At 34.3% G+C, this 11,122-nt stretch overlaps 1 protein-coding gene across 1 annotated transcript in view; it reads right to left on the bottom strand.

Moving 5' to 3' along the window:
• The window catches only part of LOC129226593 (voltage-dependent anion-selective channel protein 2-like), a 34,968-nt gene that overhangs the window by 2,409 nt on the left and 21,437 nt on the right, over positions 1–11,122 (bottom strand). The window contains exons 6-8 of the mRNA XM_054861217.1: positions 6,919–7,035; positions 6,405–6,555; positions 1,891–1,948 (exon numbers count right to left, since the gene is read on the bottom strand). Of these exons, the coding sequence (XP_054717192.1) occupies positions 1,891–1,948; positions 6,405–6,555; positions 6,919–7,035 (326 nt within the window). The remainder of the gene's footprint in view (positions 1–1,890; positions 1,949–6,404; positions 6,556–6,918; positions 7,036–11,122) is intronic.

Here is an 11,122-nt window from a genome sequence, read left to right as displayed (position 1 = left end):
GCTGGGCAATAATTTGCGATAAACAATAGAGTTGCAGAATTATTTTTACATATGAAAGATATTATTTGATGTTGTTTTTTTTTGTTTGTTTATTTGGCGAAATATTTTAAAACCGCTTCACTCGCTAAATAGAGTTTTAAAGCAACTGTAAATCTAATTTAATGATTTGACAAAAAGTTTTAGATTCCAAAAAAACTTAAATAATTTTTTTTTCTTTTTTTTTTTTTTGAAAAGTTGTGTAGGCATTTTATACAAAGAAAAGTGAACACTTCACATTATAGGGGGAGGGGGTGTCAATTTTTTTCATTCAACGGACTTCCATTAAATTTTTAGCACGGGCATTGCTGTGCAGGTACTGCTAGTGTGAAAATATAAAATTAGTGAAGAGTAATATTTTGTACATATTTATCACAACTACTCTAAACCGACCAATTTGCGGGTCGTTAATGAAGATCGGTTGTGCAAGTCGTTAACCAACACACAAAAAACAGTAATAGCACCAATAAAAATTATTTATATTCTGGTATATATTAAAGATGATAAGATTAAATTTAAATAGAAGAATAAAAAAATTTCTTTAAAAATTTTAATTCAAAATATACTTATTTTATTTTCTATTTAGAAAATGATTCGCTTTAAAATATGGGAAGAGATTTATCAGCTTTAGATTCTTTGATTTTTCTGAAATAACTTTGTTCTTATTCATCTTTCACATGCAAATATTAATTATTGTCCTTATCCTTAGTACAATTTGAGTGCAACCATGAACCATTTTAGAGTTGAGCAAAGCCTATCTATTTCTCAAATGAGCTAAAATGATTCTGACCAAGGAAAAAAAAACATTAGGGGGGGGGGGCAGGGAATTTGCTGATTTAGCAGCTTTTTACTTGATTGCAGTAAAACAAAATAAAGTTAAAGTCTCCCAAATGAACTGGCAGCTATGCTAAGGGTGGAACCAAAATCTCGTCTTGGAAGGGGGACTAAACTGCAATTTTTTAGGTGAAATAGAGGGTCAGGGGCGAATTTTCTGAAACATAAGTCACCAAACTTTCCAGAGCTTTCAGCTATATTTGGATGCTTCAGGTGGGTCATGACTAATGTGACCAGACGTCCCGCTTTTTGTCTTACTGTCCCGCCACGGGAATGTCCCGCCAAAGTGTCCCGCTTTGTCGAAAAAGTCCCACTTTTTTTGTTTAAATTCCGTCACACAAGAAATATAACATACAATCTAGATATTTTAAATGGATTTTCGATTTTTTGCTGTCAGTAAATGTAAGAAGGCCATGTAAAATGTTATTCTTTAATGTTTAATACGCTGAACTACCTCCACCATGATTTGGATTAAAGCTTTGGAGGAGCTGTTAAGCGTCAGGTGTAAGCCGCAAATGGGGAAAAATAAATTCATGCAAGGAATTCCTTGATTTTCTGAAAGGCAATAAGAATTTGCTTCTTAAAATTGCTTCTAACAGCAAGTACAACTGAAAATAATAATTTTGATTAATAAATTTGTTGTGTGATGCAATATTCTTTACATCAATACTATTAAATTATTTTCAACTTGAGTTCTTTATTGGTACATTTGAGTTATTTCTTGGCATTTTTCTGTTACGTAAAATATTAAGCCTCTGGAAAAAAAAAAACTACTCTCCCCCCCCCTCCCCTCCCCGTCATGTGTCCTGATTTTTAGCTTGAAAAATCTGGTCACATTAGTCATGACCCGATGACCACCTGCACGGTTGAGTCATACCTTCACCCCACCACAAATATTACCATAACTCTGCAAAAATCCTTATGTTTTTTATGCTCTCAAAGACATACATACATCAGTAACATTTTTGACAAAATTAAATAAATAAAAAATGCTGCATTTTAAAATGTGGACAAACATACCTTCCCGAAGTCTGTGAGTGATACCCATACCAATTTGGCTAGAATTGTTGACTTTAGCCTATAACAGCAACAAATTAAAAATTAACAAAAGAAACTATAGCAGTACAGTATTATATACCATGTCATAAAGCATTAGGGGAAAGGGGGCACAAGTGAGCATGATATGTTTTACTAAGATTACTCCTAACAAAAAATCTTGGAAAAAAACCCCTGGTACGGCAGTTTCCTACCTTTTGCAGCAGTCCTACCTTTTGGACAAGCTTTTAGTTTGAGTCAGCTAATGTTTCTGCAGCGACAACTTCTTTGGTTTAGCAGGTGTTGTATATAACATTATGACTGTCTTAATCACTTTTTCATGTGAAAGCATATTATAAACTAATTATTAAGCCAAACCTAATTTACAAGCATTACACGAACATTCAAGTAACTTTAATGTTTATTTTTTTTCAAATAAAATGGAGATTTTTTTTTCTTCTGCAAGTTAGTTCTAAGGTAGATGTTGGGGCCCTTGTGAACACAACATGAAGGGGCAAATGTGCACAATTCCCATATCCCTTCCATCATATTAATATTACAAGGTAAAGTATTTAGCAGTAAGTTGCCACCCCAAGTCAGGGCTAAGGCCGAACCACATGCAATATACCAGACAGCCCGCTTATCACATCCTGAGACTGCAGTTTGTTCTTATTAGAACTCTTCAGTCAGGAATAGTGAATAATTGAGCTGGAGGCAGCTATGTCTCAATGATGCTGAGAGTGCCAACAAACTTGTAGATAAAGGGCATTCATCTCAACAGAAGCCGCGTTCACAACTTACTTTTCGACCCGGTAAATCCCCGCTCTGGCTCCGCAAAAAACTCGATTGAAAAATTCCCCGTTTCCATGTAAAAAGAGGTTCTCCCATTATACCAGAAAAAGCGGTTTTTATCCAGCATCCTTAGCGGCTAGTAGACGAACTTGTTTCACGCAATGCATTGCGGGTAAAAACACCGCTTTCACTCCAGAAACTAGTAGGAGTAGAAAGATTCCACATAAAACCCGCTAATAACCGGAATGCGGTGAAAAGCAGGTTTTTTCCAGGGTTGAAAGTGTTCATGGAAACGGCTCTAGAGAGTGTCTGCAGCATGGTGCGGTTCAACTCGTGAATTGAAGGCAAAGTTTGGGTATTTAGCAGTATGTTACGGCCCCTAAGTCAGGGGTAAGGTGTATTGCATGTGGTTCTACCTAATATTATAAAAATATTATCATACTCTGTAAAAAGCGATATGCAGTCAAACCCCACTATAACAAACCCTCAACTGATCAACTTGAAAGATTGCTATAGCGGAGGGTTCGCTACATTGGATATTTCAAAAAAAGTCCAAACTCGCTAAGATAGTTTCCGTAATGAACATCTTAATTACGAGATGTTCATTATTGAAATATCTGTCCATTAGGAAGTAAAATGTATTGATCATGTTGTACTCAACAACAAGCTAAATATGAAAAAAATATCATTAAAAAAAATTTTATGCATAGAAGAAAAGTTATTTTCAGTTGCAAGCTCTTGGATTTTGCTTTAATTTTTCAGTCATTTATCGCAAAAGAATCCAAAACACAATGGTTTATAGTTTCAGTCGTAAAAAAAAAAGTTCCAAACATTGACAGCTGCCTTTGAGCAAAAAATAAATTCGCAAATTGAGCAAAAATTAATTTCATGAGCAAATTCTTCATCAACATCAGCAGAAGACGAGTCTACAGTCAAGTTACTCTTGTCAAAGGCTTTCGAATTGTTTATAAAATACCAAAGCTCATACACTTCTTTGTACATGTTTAAAGTTAAAAATTGTCCAAAAAATTCTTTTGAAGAAAAATTCACCTTTTAGATCAGATTTGTTTACAAATGATAGGATGTCTTTCTCACATTTTCACCAGAAAATCTGGAAAAATTAGAAATTTTTGGATTGATATAGCCGATTCTATAGTAATTGGGGATCATTATAAGCTTCTGAAACTGCATTAATGACATAGGACTTCAGTTCGTACCATTTAAAAGGTTTTTTTCAACCGGGGGATCGCTGCATCCCAGGTTCACTATAATCCAATTTGACTGCATAATAAAAATAATCTTTACTTAATAAAATATTCTTTGTACTATGTTATATTTATGCAGTGATCAGAACATACTACAAAGTTTCTATACTTGGTGGAAAAATATTTCATTAATGTCACAGTTACTGTGCAATTTAAACTGACCAAGTATAAGTTAACCAAGTATAAGTTTAAACTGACCAAGTATAAACCCATCATATTAATTGGTATATGTTTTATTCTAAGGAATTTTTTGTTGAAATATGATGTTGGCCAGCATTATGTAATCGTCTTCATATGTGACCCAGGCTTATTCACATGCTCCCCCCTCCCTTAAAGGAGCACACATGCGAACAATTGAAGACATTTTTTTAAACCCGGGCGCAGTCGCATCTCTTTATATTACATTAGTGCTCGCGTTTCGGTCTTTTACCCACCTTAGCAATACGTGTGACAAAAAAGAATTTGGAATGATTTCTTTTAGTGTTAGCTTCACCTAATAGTATGGACACCATTTACTATACAAAAGTATGTAATGAAGAATAAAGGGTGGCATAGAGTGAAATATATGACAACGGGCAGGAATTAGACCAGTATGTGACTACTTAGAGGTTAGAATACCATAAAGTAAAGAAACGACTATTCAGTCTAAGAAAAAAAAAGTTCTCACATGACCCCCCCACCTTCCCCTCATATAAAACATACCAATCTACACTTGCTCATATTGTCACCTCAGAGCAACACTAAGACATCTAAACTTCATAACAACAGTAAAATCTACTGTTACCCTGAGGCGATGATATATTACAATCATCAAATATATAAAAAATTACTAAATAAAAACAAAAACCCATTTGCGTAAAAACCAAAAGAACTAAAAAGAAAAATGTATAAGCCCAGCAGTTAACAATGTTATTAAGTACTATTGATTAACTACACCATTGAAAGTTTTATACTAGTATGATTATAATACAATTATACTGTGTGCGATTATAAAACAATTTCAATGGTGTAGTTATTCAATAGTACTAAATGACATTCTAAATTACTGGGCGTATACATTTTTCCTTTTAGTTCTTTTGGTTTTATGCAGTCGGGGTTTTTTGTTTCAATTCAATAATTTTTTATTTTACACTTTTTAGTTGATTTTCATTGACTTAGTTATTATGATTATAAGACGGTACATTTTGCAATCTTCTTCTTTCATTGAGAGAGTTTGTATCGTGAGGTTCATTAAGTAACTTGCGGTGGTCTAAACTACTGATTAGTCCCCCTGGAGTCCTAACTCGGTTTAAAGCTACATGTGCTTGACCTTCAACAAAAATGCGTGAACTTAAATTCAACTACAGCACAGCTATATAAACAGCCTGTACAACTCAGGATGATGCGAGCTCAGAAACGCCCTCAATCAAATCTTTCTCGCAAAACTAAAAAAGCCTGTCAAGAAAGTACACGTCGCGAAACCCAGTCCCTTGAATCACAACAAAAACAAATGCAACATGTTAAGGATGAAAATCTAACTAGTAGACTTAATTTCTTTTGGTGCTTATTTCACAGGTTTATTTTGATGAGGACTACAATCTGGGTGTCTTGCCTCCCAAACACATACATTTTTTATTACAGTACAGAATACATATAAACAACACATGAAAGAATTTACATCAGAAAGAGGGAAATGTACATCCAGAGCGAGGGTGGGAGTCGAACCCAACGCCTCAAGTGTGAGAAGCAATCGCTTAGACCACTCGGCCCCTAATTAGTAGACTTAGTAAACAAAAAATTCAGGCAGCGACAGCTACCTGCATTTGTTGCACCTGCGTGCAACACGATCCCGAACTGACAAAATGGCAACTGGTTGTTGATATGGTGAATTTTGATTACTGTCATGTGTTTAGTGAAACTCCCAAGATTAAAACAAATCTACTGACGTAAGAATTACCAAAATTGGCCAAGGCGTTCAGCCTCCATAATGCCACATAGGAACAAACATACATAGACTTATAAACACATTACCCTCCTTTGCGTCACGCACGCGCAGTCGGGTAAAAACAGGGATAAAAAAATTTCGAACTGCTTGCACATTACAGTAGAAATACAAGCAATATCCAAGAGCTCCAATATGACATCCAGAGACTTTACACTTCACACTCCAGCGTCCTCTTATTGAGACTGCCAATAAACTGATAGCTAAAATAAGTTTGGCACGCTGGCGACAGTGGGCCGCAGTGGTGCAGTTCAACTCGTCAATTGAAATAAGCTAGGGTAATAAGCAGTAAGTTACAGTCCAGAACTGGGCAGTTGGTATATTGCTTGTAGTTCTGTCCTAAGCAATGTACCAACCCTGGCTGATGGGTGGCAACTTGATGCATAACGTTTAACAGTGTTTGGGGAAAAAAAAGGAAACAGCTTGTTTAAAAACTCTATTTTAAGCAAAAAAATACTTACTCTCAGAGATGTATCTTTATCTATGGTGTAGACACAGCCTAATCCAAATGATGTAGCATTATTGCCAGCAAACCATGCAAGCTGAACTCCGGTCTCTAGGTTATCATTCACCTTTTGATAGATTGAGCCTTTGAATTCTTGTCCATCGTTCCTAACCAATGATGAATTAAAAAATGAAATTACAATTACATGACTTAAACCAGCATTATGGTTGATTTTGAGGAATGAAAGTAACTAAGACAAAAGCAAAAATTCATTGATGAACTTTTTTAGTGAAAAGAATTTATGCACTTCATTTGGAAATACAAAAAGAAGAAAAAACATACTATTTTATTTATGTTTAAATTTAACTTCTAAAAATGCTTCGATTAACTGAAGAAAATTAGAATAATTATAAAATTGTAAATGCATGAATTTTTAATAACATTTAATTCTAACCCATTTACATAGTTTGAGCAAGAAAAAAAGAAAAATGTTTAAGAGAAATCATGTTTAATAAATATTTTTTACTTACACACTTGTATGCAAAACGAAATCATCAGTTGCATAACCTATGCCAAAATTAGATTTTTTCAATTTATTTTTTGAAGTGTCAAAGCTAGCCTGTGCTCCAGCAAGCCAACCTTGCAAACTAGAAAGAAAAAGTCAAGCAAATTTTTAAACATACTTAAACAAATTCTAGAGAGAAAGAGAGAGAATGAATATTTACAGATTGTCACAGGTTATGAAATAATTTTATAAATTTAAGCACTTATAAAAATTAAAAATTTAATTTGAAAGTTCAGAAATGAACATACTGTTTGAATGCGGACTGTATGTAAATTGGCAATCTAATTTTCAAAGTAAAGACTTTTCCATCTGAATGAATCTAGCAGGGGAGACAGGAAAATAACAATGGGATTTTGATGCAAGTGTTTATAATGTCACTAGTGCCTTATTCATTTATTGCATTCTCAAAAATAAAATAAGGGGAAACAAAAATGGTTACCATGGAAACAACAGAAAGAAAATAAAATATTTTCATTTCGCTCAAGAACGTAAAAGCAAAATGGTAAGCTCAAAACTTTGTTGTGAATAAATAGATCAATTAATTTTTGCCTTGAGAATATAGATCGATTATACTTTAGATTAAAAAAAATGTTGCTGAGAGCAAATTTTCATTTTTACAAAACTAAGACCAAATAATAGAGAGGCAAAAGTGCACATCTGTAACAAACCAACTAACACCCCTATAAACTAATAGATACCGCCCATTTCCGCCTATAAACCGGATATTAGCCTTTCCATGTAATCGATGGTCAGACAGTATGTGGCAGTGAGAAGCAAAGGGGCAGTGAGAGTAAAGTTTTGAGAAAAACCGCCTTTTAAGTTCTGGTCCTACCTAAGCCTTCATTGAAATGTTTTTCTAAATTCTACTGTTTTGCAGTGCCTACCAGGGATACTAGTTCTTTGTCTTGCTTCAAAACAGATTAGTGGTTCCGGTACCATTTGTGCAGGTTATCTCAAAATTTTTAACTGTGGCACTTGCATCCCTTTGCTCACTATTTAGATTAACAAAATAAAAATCCTATGAAAGAAAACTAAAACTGCACACATCTTGACAATTTAGTGAGATTTTACACGAAAACTGAATCATACGCAATTTTTTCAAACTGAAAATGGCATTTATGAGATCAAATTTAAACAAATTAAAATGACAGGTAAAAGACTGAAACATAATTTTGTGTACTTTATAATTTTTTTACTCAACTAACAAATATTGCTTATAAATGTGGAAAACATACAAAAAAAAAATAATTTGAATTTTGACATTTTGAATTCAAATTATGTTTTTTGCAATCACGAGTGTGTGTATGTAGGCATGTGTGCTTGTGTCTGTGTGCTGGCATAAGTATGTGGGTAGTTGTGTGTATGAATGTGTGTGGGGGGGGGGAGAGTATGTGTATGTGTGTGTAGGCATATGTGTTTGTGTCTGTGTACAGGCATGAATGTGTGGGTAGTTGTGTGGATGTGTGTATGTTTTTGTGTATGTGTAGGTGTCTGTATGTATGCGTATGTGTTTGTGTGTGTAGGTGTATGTGTGTGTGTGTGTGCGTGTAGTTGTGTATGTATGCGCGTGTGTGTAGGACATGGATGCAACCTGGAGACGGCTTTTGCTTTAGGAGCAGCATCGTGAGGAACCGGTCGACGGTGATGGTGCGGAGGGTGGCAATAAAATGATAGCACACGAAAAACAGTCAAATGAGAACAATAAGCAATCGTGATTGCTCAAAAAAAAAAGATGTATTTAGAGATAAAGAGCTTTTACTTGCTGAACCTACCAACAAGTTAACCCTTGTCAAAGATTCAACCCTTAACAGGGGAGGTGCGGCCTCACAGACCGCTCAAAAGTTCATTCCACCACCCCTATTTTATTTTCAGTCCGAATGAATGGTTTTTCCCAATAGGTTTTTGCTTTGTGACCTTTAACACCCCCCCCCCTTGCTTATCAGTATCTTTTGGCAAGTGCATCTTGTTTAAATTTCACTGCATTCTTTAGAAGTGGTCTGTGAAACCGCACTTCCCCATCAGTGGTATCATTTTCAGCCGTAGTAGACATGGCTCTTAACGTTGGAATCGCGGATACAGGTTCATTTATCTTATCTGCGTTATGCGGAAGAAATGCAAAATATTCTAGATGAGGTTGAGAATTGTTTGAAATGTTTACAAAAGTTATGCAATGATGTTCTAAGGACAATAAAGGCTGAATTATTCTTGGAAATATGACGTAAAATACTAATAGTCAAAGGCGCTGCCAAATTTTTCCCGTAATGTGATATAATCAATTTTCTGCTATTAAAATGTCCTGTATATATTAAACAACAAAAGTTAAATCATTAATTGATAATAGATTCATTTTTATTACAAAATGGTAAATTATTTACTGCAACATAGGGTTTCTCTCGAAAAATCTTTAGGCACTTGCTAAATTTCCTCGGAAAAGGTTTGTTTCAGTTCAAAATTTAAAAATTTTTGCCGTGTTAACAAAAGTACAAAGAATACTTATGGCAATTTACAAGAATTTATCTTAAATGCACAATTTAAAAAAAAAAGTACAGCAGTCTCTGAGACCTCACGTCCCCTGTTATGTCCTACTTTTTACCTCCCCTGTTACGGGTTAATGTATTAATGACTCCAGCTGGCAGTAGTGAACAGATTTCAATATGTAGCACCAGAGTTTCCGCTATGGTCGCATTTTTCGCATTATGCGAAAACACTATCTGAATTGCAAAAATAAAGCAATGCATTTTTGCTTTTTTGCTCAAATAAAAAAAAAATTATTTTTTTTTTTAAAAAGAAGAAATGTGTGATCCTAGAGAGGAAGCATGCATGGCGATAATCAACTTAATCTTTTTAAAATCTTAGCTAAGATGTTTAAATTACGATTAAGTTCAATAACTATTAGTCTTATCCAGCATTATGTCCCCCCCCTGCTTTATTAGGAGGAGGGGACTGCAACATTCTAAAAACCAATTGTGTTTTCTTTTTTTTTTTATTTTATGTTTTAAAAAAAATAGCTGTTGTACTTATTTCTTCAAAGATGTCACAGATGAAATATGAATTTTATTTTCAACTGGAGAGAAACACACTGAGGCATATGTAAATATATGAGAATGTGTAACATTTTACCATTTTGCTAACATTTTCCCCTCAATTTTAGCTTTTATGCTAAAGAACTTTTGAACCCATCTTAAACCCTGTGTAGCACTGAATAGTTATGTATCTCTATGATTTTAGACAGCAACTTTTCATGGCTTACACAGAATGTTGTTTTATTTCTTTCTTTTTACTTTTTAAAAAAGAAAATCCTAATTTCTAAACAGCATCCCATGAACAACCCTTTTTTGGAGTGCTTTTTTCTTTCTCTCCCTCTTTTTTCAACTTTTCATGGTTTACACAGAATGTTGTTTTATTTCTTTCTTTTTATTTTTTTAAAAAGAAAATCCTAATTTCTAAACAGCATCCCATAAACAACACTTTGGGGAGTGCTGCTTTTTTTCTTTCTCTCCCTCTTTTTTAGGGGAGCAACTTTTCATGGCTTACACAGAATGTTGTTTTCTTTCCTTCTTTTTATTTTTTTTAAAGAAAATCCTAATTTCTAAACAGCGTCCCATGAACAACACGGGGGGGGGGGGGAGTGCTGCTTTTTTCCTTTCTCATCCTCTTTTTCAGGGGAGCAACTTTTCATGGTTTACACAGAATGTTGTTTTATTTCTTTCTATTTTTTTAAAAAGAAAATCCTAATTTCTAAACAGCATCCCATGAACAACACGGGGGGAGTGCTGCTTTTTTTTCTTTCTCACCCTCTTTTTTAGGGGAGCAACTTTTCATGGTTTACACAGAATGTTGTTTTATTTCTTTCTTTTTATTTTTTTAAAAAGAAAATCCTAATTTCTAAACAGCATCCCATGAACAACACGGGGGGAGTGCTGCTTTTTTTCTTTCTCTCCCTCTTTTTTAGGGGAGCAACTTTTCATGGCTTACATAGAATGTTTTATTTCTTTCTTTTTATTTCTTTAAAAAGAAAATCCTAATTTCTAAACATCATCCCATGAGCAACACGGGGGGAGTGCTGCTTTCCTTCTTTCTCTCCCTCTCTTTTAGACAGCAACTTTTCATAGCTTACACAGGATGCTGTTTTCTTTCTTTTTATTTTTTTAAAAAGAAAATCATTATAA

The sequence above is a fragment of the Uloborus diversus genome, chromosome 7 (assembly GCF_026930045.1).
Source record: "Uloborus diversus isolate 005 chromosome 7, Udiv.v.3.1, whole genome shotgun sequence".
Classification (NCBI taxonomy): Eukaryota; Metazoa; Arthropoda; class Arachnida; order Araneae; family Uloboridae; genus Uloborus; species Uloborus diversus.
The sequence above is the reverse complement of the archived record's forward strand: the minus strand, read 5'-3'. Positions and strand labels throughout refer to the sequence as shown.